The 26,589-nt window shown below is 42.9% G+C and overlaps 2 protein-coding genes and 1 long non-coding RNA gene across 27 annotated transcripts in view; 2 read left to right on the top strand and 1 right to left on the bottom strand.

Moving 5' to 3' along the window:
• Positions 1 to 1,503: 1,503 nt before the first annotated feature.
• Positions 1,504 to 6,536, bottom strand: LOC127913629 (uncharacterized). The gene is made up of 2 exons (XR_008086244.1): positions 6,413 to 6,536; positions 1,504 to 2,308 (listed from the first exon to the last, which is right to left on the bottom strand). It is a non-coding gene; the product is annotated as an uncharacterized LOC127913629 (long non-coding RNA).
• LOC118362604 (eukaryotic translation initiation factor 5-like) lies at positions 5,558 to 12,321 on the top strand. Of its 5 annotated transcripts, none has more exons than XM_035743079.2 (12): positions 5,558 to 5,842; positions 6,040 to 6,195; positions 7,277 to 7,553; positions 7,740 to 7,821; positions 7,972 to 8,144; positions 8,652 to 8,763; positions 8,870 to 8,991; positions 9,168 to 9,326; positions 11,084 to 11,245; positions 11,386 to 11,550; positions 11,695 to 11,835; positions 11,975 to 12,321. In XM_035743079.2, the coding sequence occupies exons 3-12, from the start codon at positions 7,482 to 7,484 to the stop codon at positions 12,071 to 12,073; spliced, it is 1,287 nt and encodes a 428-aa protein (XP_035598972.1). In that variant the 5' UTR covers positions 5,558 to 5,842; positions 6,040 to 6,195; positions 7,277 to 7,481; the 3' UTR covers positions 12,074 to 12,321. The 5 variants fall into 5 exon arrangements, with proteins under 5 accessions (XP_035598972.1, XP_035598970.1, XP_035598974.1 ...); XM_035743077.2 differs by having other exon boundaries at positions 6,040 to 6,225; XM_035743081.2 differs by lacking the exon at positions 6,040 to 6,195.
• Positions 12,322 to 13,485: 1,164 nt separating this feature from the next.
• Positions 13,486 to 26,589, top strand: part of LOC118362598 (MAP/microtubule affinity-regulating kinase 3-like) — a 32,815-nt gene continuing 19,711 nt past the window's right edge. For 4 of the 21 annotated variants that reach the window (XR_004821245.2, XM_052486331.1, XM_035743063.2 and 1 more), the window contains exons 1-10: positions 14,657 to 14,795; positions 16,196 to 16,378; positions 18,521 to 18,574; positions 21,716 to 21,764; positions 22,777 to 22,842; positions 23,519 to 23,589; positions 24,134 to 24,190; positions 24,862 to 25,098; positions 25,272 to 25,412; positions 26,090 to 26,189. Coding sequence is in view for 20 of the 21 variants with exons in the window: in XM_052486331.1 (XP_052342291.1) it covers positions 14,688 to 14,795; positions 16,196 to 16,378; positions 18,521 to 18,574; positions 21,716 to 21,764; positions 22,777 to 22,842; positions 23,519 to 23,589; positions 24,134 to 24,190; positions 24,862 to 25,098; positions 25,272 to 25,412; positions 26,090 to 26,189 (1,066 nt within the window). In the remaining variant the exon portion in view is untranslated. Of the gene's footprint in view, positions 14,262 to 14,655; positions 14,796 to 16,195; positions 16,379 to 18,520; positions 18,575 to 21,715; positions 21,765 to 22,776; positions 22,843 to 23,518; positions 23,590 to 24,133; positions 24,191 to 24,861; positions 25,099 to 25,271; positions 25,413 to 26,089; positions 26,190 to 26,589 lie in introns of those variants that run through there. The other 17 variants (XM_035743055.2, XM_035743052.2, XM_035743053.2 and 14 more) reach the window with 11 other exon arrangements.

Here is a 26,589-nt window from a genome sequence, read left to right as displayed (position 1 = left end):
AATCATTCTCTCTAATTTTATTCTGACATTTCACATTCTTTAAATAAAGTGGTGATCCTAACTGACCTAAGACAGGGAATTTTTACTTGGATTAAATGTCAGGAATTGTGAAAAACTGAGTTTAAATGTATTTGGCGAAGGTGTATGTAAACTTCCGACTTCATCTGTATTCCAGAACATGCACATGTTTGCAATAAGGCACTAAAGGAAAACTGCAACAAATATGACAAAGAAATTAGCTTTATGTCCTGATTACAAAGCTTTGTTTGGGGCAATTCCAACAACAAATCACTGACTACCACTCTTCGTATTTTCAAGCATGGTGGTGGCTGCATCATGTTATGGGTATGCTTGTCATCGGCAAGGACTAGGGAGTTTCTTGGGTTAAAAATAAACATAATACCTGGTTCAGTCTGCTTTCCAACAGACACTGGGAGACAAATTCACCTTTCAGCAAGACAATAACCTAAAACACAAGTCCAAATATACACTGGAATTGCTTACCAAGATGACATTGAATGTTCCTGAGTGGCCTAGTTACAGTTTGAAAATCTATGGCAAGACCTGAACATTTTTGTCTAGCAATGATCAACAACCAGTTTGACAGACCTTGAAGAATGTTAAAACGAATAATGGGCAAATATTGCCCAATCCAGGTGTGGAAAACTCTTAGAGACTCACAGCTGTAATCGCTACCAAAGGTGATTCTAACATGTGTTGACTCAGGGGGTTGAATACTTATCTAATCAAGATATACTGGTGTTATTTTTCATGATGATTTGTTTTTACAAATGTTAGACTTTTTCTTCCACCTTTTGAGTATTTTTGTAGATCTTTGACAAGAAATTACAATTAAATCCATTTAAATCTCACTTTGTAACACAACAAAATGTGGAAAAATTCAGGGGGTTTGAATACCTTCTGAAGGCACTATATTTTGGCGTTGGGGGACTGCAGGGGAGTGATATGAGGGAGTGTCCTTAACCAAATACATTTGAATTGAAACTGCATAGAGAAAGTTGTTTTTGTTTGTGTAAACTAACTTCCAGTATTCTCAACATCAGTACTATTCCATTGAATAGTTTAACATGTGTGTTGTTTTTTTATTTGCTTGATATGGTCATTGTGTGTAAATAGAGAGAACTCTAGTGAAGGATTAGACAGGGAGGATTAATTACTTCCTCCCTGTCTCCGACGCACACTCCACTACATCAACCCCATCGATGAAGAAGGATTTCTCCAATGGATGAAAGGGGAGGGCGGGGATAACAAGTTGTGCAGACAGTTCACATTTTGGCTAAAGAGGAATTTATCCCGTCAGGCATAGGTCTAGCATTGAAAGAGAAGAATGAGGAGGCATTTGCAACATTTCCATGGAAACTTACTCCCACACCAGTGTGTCGCCAGTGTTTTACATTAATGTAAATTCAAGTGTAATTGTGTTTTCAATAGGAGTGTGAAACTAAAAACTTGGGGAGAGCAAAATCAACAACCACTGCATCATCAAAATTAAATAACATTTTATTTGTCACATACACATGTTTAGCAGATGTTATTGCAGATGTAGCAAAATACTTGTGTTTCTAGCTCCAACAGTGCAGTGATATCTAACAATTTCACAACAATACACACATTACACACAAATCTAAAGTAAAGGAATGGAATTAAGGAAATACAAATATTTGAATGAGCAATGTCAGAGCGGCATAGACTAAGATGGTTATTTTGTGCAAAGGTGTTCAAATTCACAGTGAGCCATTGTTATGTAGATGAGGGCTGAAAAGTACCAGTGGCCTGGCTTTGGCCCCAGGTGAAAGTGGATCCACCGGAGCCATGGCCCAGTGAGACACGGGTGCTGGCCCGCGTAGATGGAAACAGAAAAGTCTGCCTTTTGGGTAAAACACTGGGGTAAATCCTGTATGAAAATTAGCCATCTGGGAGAATCTCAATAGCATACTCCTCGAGTCTTCTCTTCTTGCCATCTTCTCAAATCCCATTGGATGAGAAAGTCAGAAGTCCATCCCCTCTGACCTTTTCCAATGGGTTTTGAGAAGGAGGCGAGGAGAAAGGACGCAAGAGCCTTTTGTCATTTGGGCAAAAGCTCGTCCTCCAGCCTCTATCTTCAGTGACCTAGAAACCAATAAGTTGTCGGTGGTTGAGAAGTCAATATGTTAGTAGTCGAACAGAAGATTGTCCTCCCCTCCTTGATAGCCATCTTTCATCGAGGATGGTCATGTGTATCCTACCGGAGTCCTTCGCGGAAGAGTTTTGATATCTGCCACGCCCCCTTTGAAGCAGTTGTTGTTTTCTGGAAGGAGAAATATGATATGTATCCTTTTATCTATAAAATGTCTTGCACCACTAGCTATTTAAAAAAAATCAATATACACATTTATTTGGGGATTTCAACCCTGTAAATGTAATTTCATACAAGTGGATTTTCGTCAATGTTCCTTCTACCTGCCGCCTATCCTCGATTAGGCCTACCTTTGACCTTTTTCAAAAGGAGAGAGAGGAAGGAGGAGAGAGGACGCAGGAGTTTACCAAATCGAATTGAGAAGGAGTATGGAGTTGAGATTCTCCCTCTGAATGGGACCAATGGCGTTGAGGTACAGGCAACTCAGAAAGATGGCGGAAACTGGAGACTGTGATTAACTTCAAACTTATGGTGGTAAAAGCAAGGAAGATTGGACAATGGTCCAAAAGAATAGAAAACGGACCAAAGTAGTGCATGGGAAACAAAACAGGTAGTTCTGCGAATGCCCTTTCTTATCTTGTAGGAGTGTGGTTTGTTGAGGAGGGGAGGATTGAGTTGCCAAACCTGAGGAATCAATTTGAACTATCCAAGCTGGTGGAAAGAGTGATGGGTGAATGCAGTGAGGATTACAATAAGTGGACTTTTTTTGATTTTGTGTACTTGATTTGAGAAGGTTACCGTGTCGTGCGTAGCTCTTCGGTGCAGTGCACCTCTCAAGGGGGTAATATCTGGCGTTCATAGGAAGTCAAGATGGAAGAAATAACAAATATCCCTGGAGTGATTGATGCACATTGGATGAATCAAGTAGATACGGGAGAGAAAGTGAAGAGTCTATCTGTAATTAGTTTTTTGAACCGGAGTCCCTACCTAGAGCGTTTGTCCTAAGATTGTTGCAGTGTAATCACTATAGTGCCTTTGGACATGTGGAAAGTGTCTGTAGATGAAAGAAGCAAAGGAGTGAAAGTTATAGAGATCACATTGAGTGTGGTTTGAGTTTTGATCACGTGAAATATTTCAATTGTGGTGGGAACCATGTTGCTTCATGTTTGGCGTGCCCGACGAGGGTGAAAGAAAATGAGGTGGCTAAAGTCAGGGCCAACCAGAACATATCATATGCAGCAGCTGCCAAGAGGGTTGAGCAGGCGAATGGTCCTGAAGGGCCAACGGTGGTGGATAGGCATTCACTGTAGGCAGCAGGGGTTGGCTCTCATCATCAGGACCCAGATATTCTATAGGTTAAGAAGGTGGACTTTCTCCTTATGGCTATGGTGATCAACAGCACTGCCAAAGTGGAGAAAAAGTCTTGAAAGATGGACATCATTGTGGATGCGGCCGAGACTTCTCGGCGATGGAGTTACATGAAAGGCTGTCATGAGCTGTACTACCCCGAGTGAGGAGATATGGAACTTTGAAGGATGGAAGAAGTGGGAGTCTGTTCTCTTTCAGTCGGTCACTCTGTATAACATACTATGGGGAGTCAACAACCAATCACATTCACCTGAAGAAAACTAAAAACATGCCCAAAGGGCAGAGCCCATCCCCGGAAGCCTCGCCTTCCTGGCTATAACACCATGACTAGCATTCATTTCCTCAATTCTTCAGCTCACACAATTTACAAGCGTCTTAGGTGTCTGTTAGTGGGGGGAGATTATTCGTCCACCTAGATGTTGCGAGTTTGGGGTCTAGTTATTGGTTTTTGCTAAAACCAAACTACTTTCTGCTCATGTAGCTAATACTTCCTTGCTTGGGTAGGATTTGTGTTTGCTCAAAGCCTAGCACTTCTGCTTTGCTTGTGTAGTTTGTGCTTCCTTGCTTGAGTAAGATGGCCAGTGGTAAGAGTAAGACTAGGGCATGATACTCACAAGTGCTGTCCTGTTTGCCTGGGGTTACTGGAGAAGGGCCTCTCTTTTTTAAATCAGTGTTAAGGGGGCTTCCTGGCTGCAGGAGACAGGGAGAGTGTGTGGCTACTCTGAAAGGGGGGTTTGGTCGACAGAACTAAGAGCACTGCATATCAATTACCTGGAGCTACTTGCTGTTTTCCTGGCTGTGAGGAGTTTTCTTACAATAACTACTAGTTGGCACTGCAGAGTGCGTCATCAGATGGCACGAGTGATGGGAGACGCCATTTTGATATTATTAGTTAAGACATACGCAAATGTGTGTGTATGATAGCATGTTATCATACAAGTATTTGATAAGATTCCGCTCCAGCCCTTACCATAAACCCGTCCTCCTCAATTAAGGTGCCACCGACATCCTGTGATACAGGCCTATATTTTCATAAGTGCAAGGTAACTGCAATAGACAGGTCGGAATGTCTTACTGAAATACGGGACAGATCAAACTTTTTGTTCTACATTAGTGGTGTTTGGTTGCGGGAGAACGGACAAAGGCCAAAATTGCGGAATGTTGCTGCGTTCACATGCTATTCGGAACGAAGAAACTCTGACATTTCCGACTTGCTAACTGGTTGCAGTTAAACACGTGTTGCGATTAATGATTCTGCAAGCTGGACATTTCCTAGTTTCCTAGTTCCGACTATATGTGAACGTGGCATGCCCAGTACAATAAAATCATAGAGATCCTATTAAATAATATATATAATAATAATAATATGACTAGTTCCTAATTATATGCATAAAACCATAAAGATCATATTAAAGATACACTATGCAAATAATATCAAATAATTTATTGTAAGAAAAAAACCACACAAGTTTTCTTGTTTCTTTAATTTACAGATATCCTGGGGTCACACTCCAGCATTATTAACAAACAAGGCATGTGTGTTTAGTGATCCACCAGATCAGAGGTAGTAGGGATGACCAGGGATTTTGCCTTTAACTGCTAAGCATTCAAAATGTACAAAGTAATTTTGTGTGTCAGGGAAATGTATGGAGTATAAAGTAGATCATTTTATTTAGGAATGTAGTGGAGTAAAAGTTGTCAAAAGTATAAATATTAAAGTACAGATGCACAGAAAAACGACTTAAGTGGTACTCTAAAGTATTTTTACACTACACCACTGGAAAGAGTGCAAATAGAAACAATACACAGTTTCACTTCTTAGACTTGCTTTCAATGAGAACCTATAACACACATTTATATGTGAATTTGGTTGGGTCACCCCCAAAAATGTAGCTTTAAATCCTTAATTATATGTGTAAAACCATGCACCATAATATGATGTATGGTGCTGCGTTCAAAATAACTGGGAACTCGGACTTCTCCGACTTCAGTGCGTTCAAGAACACCGGATACTCTGAAAAAACGAACGACGGGGAAAAATAGTTTTTAACTTGGTCATCCAATTCCGAAATCTAGCTGTCCTGAAAGCACCATAGGAATTCGGCCAAATTATGAAATCACTGATCTTTAGGTCGGAGAAGTCGAAGCTCTAGGATGATCCCTGAGTTTCCGACTTGGAATTCAGAGTTGCATGACAAACTATTTTTCGAAGTCGGAACGCGTTCCCAGTTGTCTGGAACGCGCGGTAAAATCTGATGTCGGAGATTCCCGAGTTCCATGTTCCCAGTTGTCGTGAACGCAGAAGAAGCAGAAGCATTGGAAAATAACCTTCGAGAGGTAAGCCATTTTACTGTCGACCATCTTACTGTTGTCTAGCTAGCAATTGTTGTGTTACCAACATGTTATATTTAGCCAAAGCTAGTTAGGCAACTTTACAAAACAACAGCTAAAGTTAGCGTGAGAGTATCAACGTGCTAGCTATCCGCATTATCTAGTTAGCAAGTTTATACTGACTGACTTTCGCGTTTCCTTAGGTATCCCCACTCTGAGGGCGTCCAGAATATTTTCACAATAGGGGCAAGAATCTGCTGGATCGTGTCACCTCCGACGTTCACGACACTTATTTTGCCACCACAAGCCTAGCAACACATCACAGCTATTGGTTCACTGCGCCTCTTGGACGACCAGCGGTGTGTTTATGTCTTTGTTTTACGAAATCGGTGAGTGCATTATGACTATATAACGATTAAGGTGCTGTCGTAAATGTATTTATATTTTAAAATGACATTTTCTGCGTCTTAACCTCAAAATGGCGTCTCCCATCACTCGTGCCATCTGATGACGCACTCTTCAGTGCCAACTAGTAGTTTTGGCGCGTTCAAAATAACTGGGAACCCGGACACTTACGAGGTCAAATCATGACGTCGGAGCTCTAGAAAGAGGCCGGAGGTGGAATTCAAATATCTTTCCCAGTCGGAGCGCGCTTTTTCTTCTCCAGATTTCCCAGTTGTTTTGATCGCGGCATGAATGACGCTTTCAAGATAACTGGGAACTCGGAAACGAGGTCGAATCATGACGTCAATGCTCTTCAGTCGGAACTCTAGATAGATGCCCGAGATTCCGAGTTGGATGACCCTTAATGACAAATACCAGTCGGAACTCGGTTTTTCTGAGTTGCCAGTTGTTCTGGACGTCCTGAAGTCGGAGATTTCCGAGTTCCCAGTTATTCTGAATTCTGCGTACGCTAGCTTCATCAGTCAGGTTTTCTGGTTGCTAATCTACCCATCTTCGTTTGTAAGGGGTTTGTATATCGAGGTGAAATTATGTGTCGTTAAATGTATTAGCTAGTTAACGGTAAAGCAAAATCAATTGGCTGGCTAGCGTAGCTAGTTAACAAACCCATTGACATGTGATTAACTGCTCTAGTCATGAAGATGGCTAGCTCCGTAGGTTAGAGTAATTTTTGATGCCGAATTTGATGTCTTCAACTCGTGTCTTGACCACCTCCATGGCAATGCCTGGTCGGAATTGGAGGATAATGAGCTAAATGTCAGACTGCCTTTTCGTATTGTCTAATTGTCAACGGTGATATTTTTAGTCACACTATGGACACATTGGGTAGCTAACAATATACCTATACAGATTGTTTTAAAAGGTCAAGTCATAGAATTATATAGGCTACTTGGGTATTCAATAAAAGCCATTGCCATCATTGTTATCAGAATCTGTGGCACTAGAGCTGATGTCTGTGCCTTTCGCCCTTTCTTTCAGAGCTGTTGTGCAGCTGTTGGAACCTGTGTGGAAACCTAGTCTACAAGCAAGGAGCTTGCGGCCACTTTGGCAAAATATTTTTCATGTCAGAGACGGTGGACGCTTGCAGTCGTTTATGTCATCCTGTATTTTCCAGACAGAAGATCCCGAAACATCTCCATTCAATATATTTTTATCTTACTGATAGTGCTAGTAGCCAGGCAAAATGTCTGTTAATGTCAACCGCAGTGTGGCAGACCAGTTCTATCGCTACAAGATGCCCCGTCTGATTGCTAAGGTGACTATCTGGTATAGTATGATCCTGTAAGAGAAATGACTTTCATATATCAAGAATGTTGAATGACTATCTTAGGGTGTGGTTATTTTAGTTATTTTCCAGTGAGATGTGCAGGCCTCAAGGGTGATCATCTGCAAAATGATTCTTAAAATTTTGTTTTGTTTTTGTGGTCGGATTTGTGTCCAGGTTGAGGGCAAAGGAAATGGAATCAAGACCGTCATTGTCAACATGACTGATGTTGCAAAGGCACTGAGTAGGCCTCCAACATGTAAGTTGACCTCCCCACCACAAGTGTTTTCTGAAGTGCTAACATTGACTCGCACCATACATTGATACCTTTGTACGTGGCTAAATGTTAGTGTGCATTACCATCCATTAGCTTAGGGGATGTTGATTTAGACTCTTATCCTCCTTGCAGATCCGACCAAGTTTTTTGGTTGTGAGCTTGGTGCTCAGACCCAGTTTGATGCAAAGAATGACCGCTTCATCGTCAACGGATCCCATGAGGCAAACAAGTTGCAGGACATGCTAGATGTGTTTATCCGGAAATTTGTGCTGTGTCCTGAGTGTGATAACCCTGAAACTGATCTGGTAACTATTTGAGGAACATATTTGTGGTGTATGTTTGGGTAGTAGAGGGGAACAGGAATGAAGTGTGCCGAGCGCATTGATCTGTGGGACTTTGCAATTGTAATTTGACCATTATACCAACGTCACAGATGGTCAGTTTTCCCGGTAATGTTTTTTTAATTATGTTTATTTTTATTTATGTTTTTTTTTTTACTCCGCGTAATGTGTTATCAAGGTCCCTCCTGAGGCCTGTAGATATGACAGCCCTGGTCAGGTTTTTGTATATAGATATATTTGATGTCCTGCGTACCTTGTGCTACATCTGTAATTTTGGGTTCTGCTTGTTCATGCCGCAGCCATTTGGATCTAATTTTGTATGCTACATACCCTGCATTGAGTGATGAATTGTCTTTTTGTCTTGCAATACAGTTATGGTCTGTTGGGTAAATTATTACTTGTCTGTTATTGGTGGTATAGTCACTGTCATTAGGGTGAATATGCTAATTTGTTTCACCTTTTTCATTGCAGCATATCAATCCTAAGAAACAAACAATCGGTAACTCCTGTAAGGCCTGTGGGTACCGCGGCATGCTAGACACACGACACAAGCTCTGCACATTCATCCTCAAAAACCCACCAGGTAAGCACACAATAAGAATTTGCCCATAATTTGTTTCCTTACTAATCTAAAAGTCAAGTCAGATATGTGCCCTATTGAGTCAAAGCGCCGGTGGCTTTTTCATCAGAAAATGAACCTGGGTCTGTGGAGAAGAAGAAAGATAAGAAGAATCGTAAGAAGGACAAGGAGAATGGTTCTGGCAGCGTTGAGGCTGGGAACCATAACGACATAGATGCCCCTGATGCCGTGGTGAGTATCCTCATTAATGTACGCAAACCATGCCAGTTCTTAATGTTAGCGGTTGAATAGGGGGAACAACTCTCCACCTGCCTCCCAAGTTATTATTGGTCTGAGGGACTAGTTTGTCAGTATCTCAAGCCTGCCATCTAGCAGCATTTACCCAGTGATAATATGTTGTGTATCAGGACGGTGAAGATGATGAGGATTGGGCAGAGGAGACCACGGAGGAGGCACAGAGACGAAGGATGGAGGAGATCAGCTCCCATGCGAAGAACCTGACCCTCAGTGAGGACCTGGAGAAGACCCTGGAGGAGCGGGTCAACATATTCTATAACTTTGTCAAAGTAAGTTGTGCCTGAAACTAATTACAAGGATAATGAAAGTTTGTGACTGATTGTGAAATTCTCTTTGCTATGGTGTAGGTGACTTTGGTCCTAGAGTGCCATAAGCACTTCATGTTTTTGATTTAACTAGACCAGGTGTGTTGATTAGTTTAGTGACTGACTAAATGCAATTAGCTCGGTTGGTGTGGGGTGTAGTTGGGACAAGCTCCTGCAGTACCTGCGGTCAGGGTGTGAACCTTTAAACGAAGTTGGGATCCTTAACGTTAAGAAAAACAAAAACAATGTTTTTGTATTCCCCCCACTTAATTGAAATCGCAGTGCAGTTATTTTCTGTTATAGGCTATAAAGGCCTGGGAAAGTTGTGTAAAGCCAGAGGAAGGGGAACCTTTTAGGCTACTTTGGGGAATTTGCAAGACAAGACATTGCGAGATGCACATTACCAAAACAAATTAGCATGTTTCTGCTGCCTCTCACCCATGCTGGCCTGTCTGCTCTCTTTTTCACTAATGATGCAAATGTGTGATCAGTCTTCTGTCTGTTGCGTGTAGAATATTTTCGCCTATTCATGGTACAGGGCTCCAGAGTGGCGCAGGGGTCTAAGGCACTGCTTCTCAGGGCTAGAGGTGTCACTACAGACCCTGGTTCAATCATGGGCTGTATCACAACTGGCTGTGATTGGGAGTCCCATAGGGTGGTGCACAATTTGCCCAGCGTCATTAGGGTTTGGCTGGGGTAGGCTGTCATTGTAAATAAGAATGTGTAAATAAATAAAACAGATTCTGCCGGGATACAGTAGCCTCTTCGGGACAGTTTTGTGAGCACAGGGTAGCCTATTCTTCGTTTCTGCCTCATCTGAAATTACAGAAGGCTACCGGGAGCCTTTATTGATTTACCCTTTTCAGACATAATGGAATGTGACCCCTTGAACGCACTGCAGCTACGGCATGTTTGTCTGCTAGGGTAGGGTACACTACGGCTTTTTAAATGCAGACACTAAACTTCTGGAGATATGAATGGGCATTGTACTTGTCTGTAAAGGAATGAGGCTTCTGAAGCAGAACTAATGTCCATCACTAGGCAACCAGAACTGTCAATCAAATCCTGAGTTGCTGTGCGTAGCCTTCTGCCTTGCCTGCGGGCAGACTATGTCCTAAAAAAGTACTTTTAAAGTTAGTTAAATACTGTGACTAACCAAGACATTTAATAGAAATTAAACCTAAATGCCATAAAAAAAAACACAGCAGCACATCAGTCAGCGCCGTTTATTGTTGGGGAGAAAATACAGAACATTTTATGCCAGAGCAGAATTCTGTCACTTATTTATTTTCTTGGTCTGCGACGTTCACAATTGTCGCTATCGACATGTTACTGTAGCTGTGTTCTATGTCTGTAAAGGTTTGCGGTAGACTTCACATCACTTAATTGCCCGGTCCAAGCGGTCATACATGGGTAATAGAACCATTAATCTGCATTGTGGATTAGATTTTTTTTTTTTTTTTGCATTTTTAATGGAAAACAAAGAGGAATGGCAGTTTAAACATTAAGCTAAATTGTCAATTTGTTGTGGAACTCCAGGATCAGGGTCTCCTATAGGGTAACAATGAAAGAGTGAACGTTTTATGACCGGGACCAAGAAGTGTTGCCTTGTAGTCCTGTTCCACACTCAAATCTTTGTGTTGCTAGGCTTCTTGGGGTCTATGTTGAAGACCATGGTGTTAAAAAGCGTTCTTGTTTGTGGTTACTTTCCCCGTCTCCAGCAAAAAAGGGAGGACTGCGCCGTTGATGCAGCAGATAAGGAGATCTTGGTGGAGGCAGAGCGTCTGGATGTGATGGCCATGGGACCGCTGATTCTGAGCGAACTGCTGTTTGACGAAAACATCCGTGACCAGATCAAGAAATACAAACGCCATTTCCTTCGCGTGAGTCTTCAAATCCGTATTGTTACATTTGACCTCTGTCTTAACCTCATAACTCAGTGGTAATGCATTCAAGAGGGGACAGTTGTCCAAAACCATCTCAAATTGATCATGGGTTTTGTTACTGTTCCTTATGACTTCAGTTCTGTGTGAATAACAAGAAGGCCCAGAAGTACCTCCTGGGAGGCTTTGAGTGCTTGGTGAAGCTGCACCAAGCCCAGCTGCTGCCCCGTGTGCCTGTCGTGCTCAAAGACCTGTATGATGCTGATTTAGTGGAGGAAGATGTCATACTGTCCTGGGCAGAGAAGGTGTGTGGTGGAACATGTACATTGCTCGCACACACTTCAATACATTTGAATGTCCCACTTACGTAGCTTCTTGTAAAAATAAGTGATGTTTAATTTTCTGTTTGCTCGGTTCTCTAAGTCTCGTTGCTCATGACTCTCTGTCAGGTGTCCAAGAAGTATGTCTCTAAGGAACTTGCCAAAGAGATCCATGCTAGGGCATCTCCTTTCATCAGGTGGCTGAAGGAGGCGGAGGAAGAGAGTGAGGGCAGTGAGGTAGAGGAGGAAGAGGATGATGAAAATGTGGAGGTACTGGTTAGACTATCCCCTGATTTCACAGTTTTTCCAGTTTTATACTGTGAGTTGGGCTACTAGGATCTGTTTAGTCAAAATTGCAGCTAATGCAAGACTTACTGTAATGTAACAAGTCTTATTTTCTCATACTCAGGTTGTGTATGATTCTTCTGCTCGGGAACTGAAAGTGGAGACAGTAAAACCGAACAAGCCTGACGAGGAAGAGGACGACTTCGATATTGATGCAATTTAATTAAACAAGGATGCCATTTTTGAGAAGTTGTAGCTTTGAATCACATTTTTTCATCTTGTCAAATCACCAGCCCTCATTTCCTTTTCTCACACCCTCACTGTTTCCTGGCATGATTAACATGGCGCTATACACATTTCCTCTGTAATTTTGAGATGTATCCGATCTGAGATATGGGTCAGTTTTGGGGAATTACTTGACTGGCATGAATTTCTTCCCTTTTTTGTCATTAAATGTTTTACTGTCCACAACTATTTTGTTCCAATTGAATTATTAGATGGTATTCTTGATATTGTCAGCTCTGTGGTATGTGTAAACTGTGCATAACTTCTGGATGTCACTCAGTACTCAACACACTTGTGCTATTCCCCCTCTTGACAAGTCAGCAGTGCCATTGCAGCATATTTTTGAATTGATACAACTTTTTGGAATAATGAGCGCACAGAAAACACAACTATATGAAGCTCATCGGGGTGACTCCTTAACCCCCCCCCCCCTGATTTGTATTCAGTATATTGCATCAGTATCTATTATATAGGCCTACTTCACTTGGATGAGGCAAATATACACTGAACAAAAATATAAACGCAACATGTAAAGTGTTGGTCCCATTTTTCATGAGCTGAAATACTCCCAGAAAGCTTATTTCTCTGAATTTGTGCACATTTGCTACAGCTCTGTTAGTGAGCATTACTCCTTTTCCAAGATAATCCATCCACCTGACCTGTGGCATATCAGGAAGCTGATTAAACGGCAAGGTCATTACATGGGTGTGCCTTGTGCTGAGGACCATTAACAGGCCACACTAAAATGTGCAGTTTGTCTCTCAACACAATGCCACAGATGTTTCAGGTTTTGAGGGAGAGAGCATTTGGCATTCTGAATGCAGGAATGTCCACCAGAGCTGTTCCAGAGAATGTAATATTAATGTATCTAACAAACTTGCCTCCAATTTAGTTTTAGAGAATCTGGCAATACATCGAAACCTGCCTCAACCGCAGACAATGTGTATGGCGTTGTGTGGCGGAGCGGTTTTCTGACGTCAATGTTGTGAAAAGTGCCCCATTGTGGGGTTATGGTATGGGCAGGCAGGCGTAAACTGCGAACACAATTGCATTTTATCGATGGAAATCTGAATGCACAAAAATACCGTGACGAGATCCTGAGGCCCACTTTTTTAAAGGTATCTCACCAACAGCTGCATATCTGTATTCCCAGTCATGTTAAGTTCATTGATTGGGGCCTAATGAATTGACTGATTTCCTCATAGAACTGTAACTCGGTAAAATCAATGAAAATGTTGCATGTTGCGTTCTATTTTTATTCAGTATATTTACTTTATGGGAGGGACCTGCCATAACCCAGCTACGTTTGCAAGCACAACCACTGCCTCATGGTTTCTGTAGGTAAAGGCATGAACTTGTACACAAGAGAAAGACCTGTTATTTCCTATCTGTCATTAATGTGAATCACTGAGTGGTGACTGCGCTATCACCGGCTGTATTGCGCTCCAATGAGCGCCGAGGGACGCCTGTTTCCTCACTTCCTCTGCTGTTCTGACAGGATTTGGCCCGATCCAACCCGTGAGTAGCCATTTTGGTCCCACCTAAAACACTAGCCTCATTCTGAATCGGAGATGGAAGAAATTGAGCCGACAGCGAGTCAGAAAGATAAACGCTATTGAAACTCAGGAATACAGACGGACAGGACATCAAGGCACACAAGGATTGCGTTACAAAAAGGAGCGATTTTGGGACCGGTGACAACAACCATCTGCCGTCCTTTCTGTCCGAGTGCTATTCTAGCCTAGATTGGAGCCAGTCTCTGATAATTACTTAAATTTAAGAGGCCATGTATGGAATTTTTCAAATAAAAATATAGCTTATCAGCATTCATTCTCAATATAAATGACTATATACCGAGTGAGCGTTATAGGGAAATAGATGTCATCATCACACTTTTTCTGCGTCCTCGGGACACCTTGAGACACATTTGGATTGGATGGACCGATGTTGAGTCAGTATCCAGAACCCATGGTTTTGGTCCAGAAGCAAGAGTACAATCGCCACCCCTTGTATTGCCAAAGAAGGTGCAGAATTTAATCATCCGGGAAATAGAGGCAACATTAATCGAGAATAAAATGTCAACAAAAACTCCACTACCTACGGTCAATGAGAAAGAGGCGGAAAGCGTAAGTAAATGTATTATTAAGTAGTTAGAGGTGTATTGTGTCTGACAATACAAAATAACCACTCTCCCTGTCCCATTGTATCATACAATTTTACTTAGGCTACTGGCTACATTGTATCTGAGTGTTCGATACATTGTGTCACACGGGAGATGGGCATATGTTCGTTCCTCTACTGTGCATGTCCATGGCTGTAATCTCCTATGTTGCCTGATAACACGACATATGCTGTGTTTGGTCTGTGGACAATGATAGATCCTCATTTGTATCTCCATCCAAACCTTATCTGTTAGAAGAGTGTCGGTCAATAGAGGTGCCAATTGCTCGCCTACCAATGGGCTTACACAGTTCCCACCCCTTTCAGTTCAAAGGCAATCGTCTGTCAGTTTTCATTCTCGTTGAGAGTATCGGGCAAGCGCGAGGGGATCTATGAGTTACCCCCACAAAAACGAGAGAGTTATCTGGTTAAATGGCATTCAAATTGCCAGCACAAAAATGACAGGGTCTCCGTCGATGAAGAGACCCCCCATCACCATAGTAAGTAACGATTTATTAATAAGAGAAATCTCTGCAACTCTTTGAATGTCTGTTAGTGAATTTGATCATTTTATACTGTTGTATGAAGTTTCCTTCATTTGTATCTGGTTAATCTGGAATTAATATTATAGTGAAGGAACATACCCTGAGTATACAATATATGTATTACTTTTTCCATGACAGACTGTCCAGGTGAGAGCTATGATCCCTTATTGATGTTATTTGTTAAATCCACTTCAGTCAGTGTGTAGATGAAGGGGAGGAGACAGGTTAAATAATGATTTTTAAGCCTTGAGACAGCTTAGACATGGATTGTGTATGTGTGTCATTCAGAGTGTGAATGAGCAAGAAAAAATATTTAAGTGCCTTTTAACAGGGTATGGTAGTAGGTGCCAGGCGCACCACCTTGTGTCAAGAACTGCAACAATGCTGGGATTTTCATGGTCAACAATTTCTCACATGTATCAAGAATGGTCCACCACCCAAAGAACATCCTGCCAACTTTACACAACTTTGGGATGCATTGGAGTCAACATGGGCCAGCATCCCTGTCGAACGCTTTCGATACCTTGTAGAGTCCATGCCCCGAGGAATTGAGGCTGTTCTGAGGGCAAAAGGTGGGGTGCAACTCAATATTAGGAAGGTGTTCCAAATGTTTGGTATACTCAGTATATTGCCAGTTAATAATACTTTAAGTGTGATCTACTTGGAGAAGGTTTATGAGAGAGTTGAATTGTTCTCACATTCAGAGGTGTTGTGTTTAGGTTGTTGTTTAGGCTGGTAGTGGATCACAACAGAAATTAAAACATGTTGCAGCGATGGGACAAGACTGTAACTACCAATTGGATGTCACGAAATTGGGGAGAAAAAAGGGTTACATTTGAACATTTTTTATTATAGCATCCCTGCAAGTGATAACAGTGATAACAGTCAATACTGACCCATAGAAAAGTCTCTATCTGATTTTGGGTTGGGGTGTTGTGGGCTTTTAACCATGGTCAGAGGATCAATACGCTGGACATACACTGGATAGTCAAACTGCACTACAGTGAGTCACCTACACTAGGGTTGCAAAATTCCCTGGTTTTCCAGAAATCCTGGTAGGAGGATTCTGGATTTCCTGCTTATTCCCTCTTCATTCCGAGGGAATTTATTAAAAGTTCCCGAAATTTTGCAACCCCAACCTACACTAACCTTTCTTTACCCTCTTGGTTTACTTGATGATAATCTTTTTAATAAACATGTAATAAACAGGAGAGTTGTTTTGGATCCTGACAGGGGATGGAATGCCCCAGCATGAGCCACTGCTAGTGCAGAGATGTTCCACTCCTGTCTGTCCGTCAGTCTTTCTGTCTACAGCACACTGTTTCACTCATGTCTGTCCGTCTGTCTGTCCACAGCATACGGCTCACAGCAATGGGCGCCAGGAAGTCACCACGCGCTCTGTCCGCTCGGGAGTCCGCACCCGAAACTCTGGTGCCGACGAGCAGCCTCATGTGGGGAACTATCGGCTCCTGAAGACCATTGGGAAGGGCAACTTCGCCAAGGTCAAGCTGGCCCGCCATATCCTCACTGGCAGAGAGGTGAGAGGAGAGACCTGCAGCATGACAGGCTGCTGTAGGCCCTTTCTGGTTTACCTAGCAACACATACAGGTAGCCAAGTGGTTAGAGCGTTGGACTAGTAACCGAAAAGTTGCAAGATCGAATCCTTGTACTGACGAGGTAAAAAAACTGTCGTTCTGCCCCTGAACAAGGCAGTTAAACCCACTGTTCCTAGGCCGTCATTGAAAATAAGAATTTGTTCTCAACTGACTTGCCTGGTTAAATAATTTTGTAAAATAGACTCTTCTTTCCCCCCTCAATAGCGTTGTTCTTGTTGTGCAAATATGAATTGTATGTTTTTCATCAGTAGGTGACATAAAAAAAGAGAAGCAATGAACATTCACCAGCTAGTTTATTAGGTACACCCAGCTAGTACTGGGTCGTACCCCCCTTTCCTTTAGAACAGCCTGAATTCTTCATGGCATGGATTCTGCAAGGTGTCGGAAATGTTCCACAGGTATGTTGGTCCATGCTGACGCAATGGCATGACACAGTTGCTGCAGACTGGACGGCAGGACATTCATGCTGCGCACATCTATCTCATCCCGTTCTCTCTCATCCCATAGATGCTCTATTGGGTTTGGTCAGCAACAATGTTGAGATATGCTGTAGCGTTCAATCGTTGCTTGTTTATATCAAGGGACCTAATGTGTGCCAGGAAAACATTCCCCACGCCAGTACACCACTGTAACCACCGCATTACCTTTGACACCAGGCAGGATGGGGCCATGGACTCATGCAGCTTACGCCAAATCCTGACTCTGCCATCAGCATGATGCAACAGGAACTGGTATTTGTCGGACTAGGCAAATTTTCCCCACTCCTCAGTTGTCCAGTGTTGGTGATCGTGTGCCCATTGAAGCCACTTATTCTTGTTTTTATCTGGTATGAGTGGAACCTGGTGTGGTCATCTGCTGCAATAGCCCATCTGTGACAAGGATTGACAAGTTGTGCGTTCCGAGATGCCGTTCTGCATACCACTGTTGTACTGTGCTCTTATTTTCCTGTTTGTGGCCCACCTGTTAGCTTGCACGATGAGCTGCTTTCACCCACAGGACTTCCACTGGATGTTTTTTGCTTGTCGCACCCTAGACACTGTCATGCGTGAAAGGCCCGGGAGGCCGGCTATTTCTGAGATACTGGAACCTGTGCAATGTATTTGGTAACATTGCATTAAACAATTTAAACTTGGGTCAAACATTTCGAGTAGCCTTCCACAAGCTTCCCACAATAAATTGGCTGAATTTTGGCCCATTTCTCCTGACAGAGCTGGTGTAACTGAGTCAGGTTTGTAGGCCTCCTTGCTCGCACATGCTTTTTCTGTTTTGCCCACATATTTTCTATAGGATTGAGGTCAGGGCTTTGTGATGGCCACTCCAATACCTTGACTTTGTTGTCCTTAAGCCATTTTGTCACAACTTTGGAAGTACGCTTGGGGTCATTGTCCATTTGGAAGACCCATTTGCGACCAAGCTTTAACATCCTGACTGATGTCTTGAGATGTTGCTTCAATATATCCACTTAATTTTCCTACCTCATGATGCCATCTATTTTGTGAAGTGCACCAGTCCCTCCTGCAGCAAAGCACCCACACAATATGATGCTGTCACCCCCGTGCTTCACGGTTGGGATGGTGTTCCTCGGCTTGCAAGCATCCCCCTTTTTCCTCCAAATATAACGCTGGTCATTATGGCCAAACAGTTATATTTTTGTTTCATCAGACCAGAGGACATTTCTCCAAAAAGTACGATCTTTGTACCCATGTGCTGTTGTAAACCATATTCTGGCTTTTTTAATGGTGGTTTTGTAGCAGTGGCTTCTTCCTTGCTGAGCGGCCTTTCAGGTTATGTCGATATAGGATTTGTTTTACTGTGGATATAGATACTTTTGTACCTGTTTCCTCCAGCATCTTCACAAGGTCATTTGCTGTTGTTCTGGGATTGATTTGCACTTTTCGCACCAACGTACGTTCATGACCCACTGGCATTGTGATACAGTGAAATAATCTGTCTGTTAACAATTGTTGGAAAAATTACTTGTGACATGTACAAAGTAGATGTCCTAACCAACTGTTTATACTGGTATTTTGTCTTCTACACACCTTGTTTTTGCTCTCTCCTCAGGTGGCAATAAAGATCATCGACAAGACACAACTAAACCCAAACAGCCTTCAAAAGGTAAGGATCCTCCCCGTGTGGCTGCGATTCACAATACACGTATTGAGGTGGTGTGACAAAATGTATAATTTGTGAGTGTGGCTGTGCAACCCCTGATCTTTGTAGTTTGGGCCTGGTTGTGGTTGTTGCCAGTCAGAGGCCATTATTGATCTGACTGATGTGCTGTAGCAGGCAGGGTTTTGGTAGACAGAAAGCAGAGCATGTCCAGGGCATATCTTGTGTGGCCGTTGGTATTCTGCCTGCCCGACTCTGAGACTTAGGGTAAGCATCTCTCTCACTCAATGCTTAGCTGCAGTTTCCATCTGTTTTTTCACCATTGATTCTGTGCTTTGTATTTAAGGCCTGGCCCTTCGACATAGACTGTGCTAAACCAACAGAAACAATCAGAGCCACGAGGGGCTCTTCATGAGGTGGCTTGTTGGAAACACACAAAACATGACTCTTCTGTTGACAACCTCCTTGTAGGTCGTTATAAATAAGCCCTAGGAGTAGTCATGTTGATTTAACTCATTTATAGCAATGCAAAGCTACAGATGTCATGCTTAAATGTCCCCTTTGCCAGTTGAAATTCCCTTGTCTGACAATGCTATCAGAGACTTTGATTTGTGAACAATAGAAACTCTACCTCTCTCTGACGCGGTCCATGTTTTGATTTATTGTCCCAATAACCGAAGCCACCCGCATTTGTAGTCTCCTCTTCTCAGTGTACCTTGGCCCTTGACCTTTGTAGTTATGTAATTACAGGTGTTGGATGTGAAGTTTTTTTCATCCTAGTTTGGAAGAGAGGAGGCCCAGCTCACATCTGTCACAAGCTTATTGTGATTTTATTTCGCCTCCCTCTATCCATCCCTAGCCCCCCCCCCACACACTTCACTGGAGGTCACATGACCAGACCAGGCTGTTGTTGCATAGGTTAGAGGGCAACGGTTATGGAAGCCCTTGATTAAAGGTAAACAGTTTGGTCTCAAATGTTGGTGTGGCGTCTGCTCCTACTGCTCTCCTACTCTGTTCTTCTCAAGTCACCACAGAGCAGCACTAGTCTCAGTATAGGCTAATGAGAGCAGAAGCAGTGCTCACCAGTAAATGTGGAACTGCCTGTTAGAAAGTGACCCGTTGTGACAATTAGCATTGCGCAAGTAAAGATTAATGATCCATGTATTAGTGCTCTGGTATAGCTGCATTGATTGCAACAACATCTAGAAGTGTTGTGTCTCGTGATGTTTTGGCAGACTTCTTAATGCCTTGGCCTGATAGTTCCCATGTGGTCTGTGTCTATGCCTCTACGCACACTCTGGATGTTTCTTGATGTAGACTGAAGTCTAACGTGTGTGTGTGTGCGTCTGTGCATGCGTGCGTGTGTGAGAACTGACCAGTTCCGCTCCTTGTCACCCCATAAGCCTGTCATTAACTGCTGTAATATAGTGTTGTCTGACCCCCATAGTTTTTTCTTTTGAAACAATGATACGCCTGCCTTTCCATGACATGGAAAATGGCCTTTGATTTTTTTTCTCTCAATATTTATGCAGAACTATGACAATATTTTGGATGTAATAATGGGTAGAGAGATGTAATGGGAAAAGTGAGCTTAAATTTGAACCACTCCGGTCTTCATCCTCCTCTAGTGTGGCCTGTGTCTGTCTATCTTTCTGTCTGTGTTTGTTGATGGCTTAACAGTTATTTTTGTATGTTTTTAACAGGCAGATCAGCTTTAACATTGCAGATAGATTGTGGGTTCTATCTATGTAATTGTTTACAGAATTTCCTATCCCCCATATACAGTGCATTCGGAAAGTATTCAGACCCCATGACTTTATCCGCATTTTGTTACGTTACAGCCTTATTCTAAAATGCATTACATTAGTTTTTTTTCTTCATCAATCTACACAATATACCCCATACTGACAAAACAAAACAGGTTTTTAGAAATGTTCACAAATAAAAAACCAACAACAACTGAAATATAAATGTACATAAGTATTCAGACCCTTTACGCCTCCCTATCCCCAATCAGTTGGGACGGCCAGCTCAAGGAAGTCTTGGTGGTTCCAAACTTCTTCCATTTAAGAATAATGGAGGCCACTGTGTTCTTGGTTATCTTCAATGCTGCAGACATTTATTGGTACCCAGATCAATGATACCCTTGTTTTTAAGCCCTAGATTTCTAGCCCCTTGATATTAATGTTGGATCTCATTTTAATAGCTAACACTTCTATGGCCATAATAAATAGATATGCTGATAACGGACAACCTTGTTTTACTCCTCTTGCCCTTTTTTAATACTTTCTGAGAAGTAGCCATTATTTACTATTTTATCACATGGGGTTACTATACATAACTTTAACCCATTGTGCAACACTAAAATAGTCCAATTATATATAAGTTCTAGTCGTACTTTATCCAAGGGCTTTTCAAAATCAGCGATTAATGCCAGGCCTGGTTACCCAGATTTTTTTTCTAGTGTTCTATTGTGTCAAGTACTTGTCTTATATTATCTACAATGTATCACCCATGTAAAAAACCTGTTTCATTAGGATTGATATTATCTGACAATACCTTTTTAATTCTAAGAGCTGTACATTTTTCTAGGATTTGAAGTGAACTGAAGTGCAAGTGGCCTCCAGTTTTTTAGGTGGACTGGATCTTTATATTTGCCACCTGGGTCCTGTTTCAGTTACAGTGAAATTAGACCTTCTTGCTGAGTATCTGATAGTTTACCATGTGAGTGGTTCAATTTTTTAAATAACAGACCTTTAGGTGAACAGTGCAACTTTCAGACATGGTGATATACTGTATCTCCTCTAATGCATTGTTTATGTCTACTGCAGCACTATTATGTCTTGGATAATGCCAGCCTCACAGTAGTATGGCACAACATCAGGCATGTGTCCTGTTCCATTAAAGATGGATGACTTCTATTATTTTATGGATGGGATGGGAGCACAGATAGCTATAGTTAAAGGGAGATCAATCAAAAAACTGCACATGGCTCTGACACAACTCTGTAATGGTCTAGTGTGTGTGTGCACATCCTGCTCAAATTAAGTTGAAAATGGTCAAGTCGAAGGTTCCCTACTGTCTCTCTTCTCTGACACATCCAGTCCAACACTGAAATATGAATTCATTTATTTTCTCTCCTTCCAGCTCTTCAGAGAAGTAAGAATAATGAAGCTTTTAAACCACCCAAATATAGGTAAGTAGAACACACACACACACACAATTGCAGCTGGGGAAGTAGACAGGATTCTCTGCTAATTTAGTTTGATTTTGTAACCCACGCATGCCATGATTTCTCAAATCGGATTATAATGACATACACAATGATAACCATCTAAAAGAGAGAAAGAACCGCTTCTACATCCCACCTCTGCTATATATAGCCCTGGAGCTCAGCCACTCTTCATCCAGAGACTGTTAGATCAGCTCATGGAAAACACTGCAGGGAATACGACTTTACAGTATATACCCAATAAGCATGTGTGAGTGCCCTACAGTATATACCCAATAAGCATGTGTGAGTGCCCTACAGTATATACCCAATAAGCATGTGTGAGTGCCCTACAGTATATACCCAATAAGCATGTGTGAGTGCCCTACAGTATATACCCAATAAGCATGTGTGAGTGCCCTACAGTATATACCCAATAAGCATGTGTGAGTGCCCTACAGTATATACCCAATAAGCATGTGTGAGTGCCCTACAGTATATACCCAATAAGCATGTGTGAGTGCCCTACAGTATATACCCAATAAACATGTGTGAGTGCCCTACAGTATATACCCAATAAGCATGTGTGAGTGCCCTACAGTATATACCCAATAAGCATGTGTGAGTGCCCTACAGTATATACCCAATAAGCATGTGTGAGTGCCCTACAGTATATGCACACGTGAGATATGGTAAGCGTTAGTCTATGACTGGGTCCCACACTCAGGCACGCATGCACAAAAGGAAATTAGAAATGTCTTCAGTTTCCTCAGCCTCCTCAAGGCTTTCAGCAGTAGAAAATGTAAGTTATTGGATTCCTTGCTTTAAGTTACGACAGCTTGCTATTTATACTGAGAAGCAGAAACTCCCTAGAACCATCTTGAATGCCCTGTGCGCTATCAAGGACAAGCATTTTACAAAGTTGAGCCAGAAAGATGCAATGTATTAGTTGTTATTGCGTGTGGGCCAAAGACAAATAGTTCTCTTTCCCCCTCAGTCAAGTTGTTTGAGGTGATCGAGACCGAGAGGACGCTGTACCTGGTGATGGAGTATGCCAGTGGAGGTGAGCAGTATTACGCCTTGGCTTCTCAGCCCTCATAACTGCTGTCATGGTAAAGGGCTTGGTGAAGAGTCATACATATCATACATGCATACATACATGGGGGGGGGGTGTATTTATTTAAGATGTTTGAAGAGGTAGGATTTCAGATGGGCAGGGACTCTGCTGTGCTAGCCTCAGGGGGAAGCTGGTTCTTCCATTAGAGTGCCAGGACAGAGAAGAGCTTGGTCTAGGTGGGAGACACACACACACACACACGGACATGGACACACACACACACACACTTACTCCCTGCCTCCGGTCAACACTGAGTGTGTGTGGGAGGGTTTTGAGGATGCAGAACTAGAGGTTTTATGGGGAGAATTGTGTTGATGCTGCCCCCCCCACAAAGACACAGGTGCGTGGGCTGAGGAATGCCTCTGATGTTGTAGCCATACTCTGAAGCTTGTGCCTTCAGGACAGAACTACAGTATATTAATTAGAGTTCTGTTTCCCTCTGTAGGCATGAGGAACAGTTAGGCTCACATGCTCCACATACCGTTTTTCAAAGTAGTTATTGACTTTTAAAAAAACATTTACCTCATTAGATGTACTGTCTGAATGTTGACGTTTTTAAACTTTTTTCCCCTTTGAAATATGCAACCTTTAATTTCAGCTCCTAACTTCATTTCTCTTGCAGGAGAGGTCTTTGACTACCTTGTTGCACACGGAAGGATGAAAGAAAAAGAGGCCAGGGCTAAATTTAGACAGGTAAGTACAGGACTTTTCCCGCAGTGTGCTGGATTCACACCCTGCCTTCCTGGCCATACGTCACAAGTCAGTGTCCTGACCCACCCAGGGTATGAGGTGGGGTTATGAGAACTGTGGAGTTATGAGAACTCTGACAAAACACAGAGCTCCCCTCATCTCTTATCTCTCTGTCACTGACGGTGAAACACTGGGGGTGTGCTGCCTACACACAGTGCTCTGCAGTGGAAGGAAAGAGACACTCAGAAATGTCTAGGCTATAGCTTCCTACTTCCCTGGTCTCACTGCAGGTTCATCTTACTGCAGCGTTTCACTGGGGGCACTGATATACTGATACATCTAGAGCAGATGCTCACACAGGAAGAGGGGACACAGTTTTCTCCCAGCTAGAGATGTCATGACACCTTGTGTCTGAGATACAGCTAGAGACACAGAGTATCTTCTCACTCTACACCACATCTCCTCACCACATCCTTCACACGGGGGGAGGGGTGTGTGAAAACATTGTCAGGTGGAAGACTGTAACTGTCTGTCTATTTCTTTGTAGATCGTATCTGCTGTGCAGTACTGCCACCAGAAGCACATTGTCCATAGAGACCTGAAGGTAAGGAACCAGTGAGGGTGTGTATGTGGGGGAGAGTAGGATGAAGTCAGGTGGCCGGAGGCAGGCTTTTTACCTGCTCCCATGTTCTCCGCTACACAATATACTCACGTAAAGCAATCATTCCATTTAGCCAGCCTATGTTATGCTACCACATGTAGAATAAATATTGATGCTATTTTAATCACGGTTAGTGTGAGTGGGTCGACCTCGGTGGGAGTGACTCTGTTCAGAGTTCCCATCTCCTCTCCTCTGGCGGCAGCCGCGTGACCACACTCTGCTTCCTCTGTAGAGCTTCATGAATGATCCATGAGGACAGAGATGTGAGAGCAGAGAGCATCCACCTCCACCCTGTGTGTTTGTGTCACTGGGGAGAGGAGGAAACACAGTTAAACTTTAAACGCGACACTAACTTTGACTTGCAGAGCACTTTGTTTTTGTGGGGGGGGGGTGTTCTGTAAAGGACCCTCTTCAGGCATCAGTTGATCTTTTTGTGCCTCTGACATCTCTATATCTTAATGGAACTCTACTGTTATCATGAGTCTTTGAGTTATTCAAGTATTTGCTTTTACCTGTGACCCAGTTGGTCTGTTACCTAAATCTATTCTATTTCACTGCTATTTCTCACCTCATCCTTACGTCCATTTTCTCTCCCTTCCCTCCTGTGTCTCTAGGCAGAGAACCTGCTGTTGGATGCAGACATGAACATTAAGATAGCAGACTTTGGTTTCAGTAATGAGTTCACCATAGGGAACAAGCTGGACACGTTCTGTGGCTCCCCACCCTACGCCGCCCCGGAGCTGTTTCAGGGGAAGAAGTACGACGGGCCCGAGGTGGACGTCTGGAGCCTAGGGGTCATCCTTTACACACTGGTCAGCGGCTCGCTGCCCTTCGATGGGCAGAACCTCAAGGTCAGCAAAAATACTATCACAAAAATACTTCCTTCCTCAGATTCTTTGTCATTGGGAGATTCATAGTCAATGAAACATATGGGTAGAATTTTAGATGAACAAGAACTTACAATTTCAAAGATGCCCTCACTGCCTGTCTCATTCACTCTTTCTCCCTGTCTGTCTCTCTGTAGGAGCTCAGGGAGCGGGTTCTGAGGGGGAAATATCGTATCCCCTTCTACATGTCCACAGACTGCGAGAACCTCCTCAAGCGCTTCCTAGTGCTCAACCCGGCCAAGCGGGGGACTTTCGAGGTGAGGGACGACAGCGAAAATGTAAATATTCTACACTTCTTTATTCACGCCGCCATGGCACTCCAGAGCATTTCTTTCCACCCGCCACCTCTCCATCCATCCACCACTCCTCGGCCTGGCATCTGCTCGACACGCTCTTTTTGTGCTTCATATTCTCCCTTCTCTTTATCTCTCTCCGCTGTTGGCACAGTACATAATTCATGATCACTCTTATTTTTGTATCCTTTTTGGTTCTGAGAACAGCACAGACGTTGTCTTAGTTTCTGTGTTCACATTGTGCGTGCTAGAATCCACCCTCACCCCTCGTGTCACCAGATGTTCAGATGAGCTATAACCTTGCATTGAAAGATGTCATTTAGAATAGGTGTCGGCCTCGTGATTGTACATTTCCTATTGTCTTGTAAACCCATCGTACACGACTGTCCTATTGATTGGCGAGTTTGTTTGAAAATGACATTATACAGACTTTAAATGGCGATTCTGGTTTCAAACAGTGGAGCGTTGCATCGAATCGAAGTCTCTATCCAATCTTTTTCAAGGAAACCACAATTCACTTTATTTCAGTTCAATGATGTGAATTTAAGAGGGATCCTTATGCTACACACATCCATGTGTACGTATGACTGATCATGATGTTAAAACCCTGTACTAAGAGGACCCTGGCCTGTATTTACAAGGACTATTTATTTTTCTTTCAGCAAATCATGAAGGACCGCTGGATCAACGTGGGATCGGAGGAGGACGAGCTTAAGCCTTTTGTAGAACCAGAACAGGACATCACGGATCAGAAGAGAATAGGTACTAAACAGGAGAAAAACTGCTCTTGTTATTGCGCTTCAGAAACTCGAGTGTGTAGGCAGCAGCAACACTGCAACGGAATCACTCTCAGCATTTAAACACTTTGAAAAGAAAAAGAAGAAATGCAGCATAAAAGCAGCCTTGTTTCTGCGAGAGCCCCTGAGAGAGGGTGAGACACATGAGACAGAGAAAGCCTCCACATCCTGCCCTGGATAAAAGCACTACGACGGGAGAGGGAGGGGTAGAGAGGGCGTATGCTCTGAAAGATGTCCTCTGGAGTGTGGGGGTATTGCATAATAGCAGCTGGGATCTCCGTCAGAGCACATGTGTTAGAGGGAGATGCCAGTCACCTAGCGCACAGAGAGAAAGAGAGGGGGGAGATTGGATGGAGCACATGTTT

The sequence above is a fragment of the Oncorhynchus keta genome, chromosome 29 (assembly GCF_023373465.1).
Source record: "Oncorhynchus keta strain PuntledgeMale-10-30-2019 chromosome 29, Oket_V2, whole genome shotgun sequence".
Lineage (NCBI taxonomy): Eukaryota > Metazoa > Chordata > Actinopteri > Salmoniformes > Salmonidae > Oncorhynchus > Oncorhynchus keta.
This window is presented reverse-complemented; position numbering and strand designations above follow the sequence as displayed.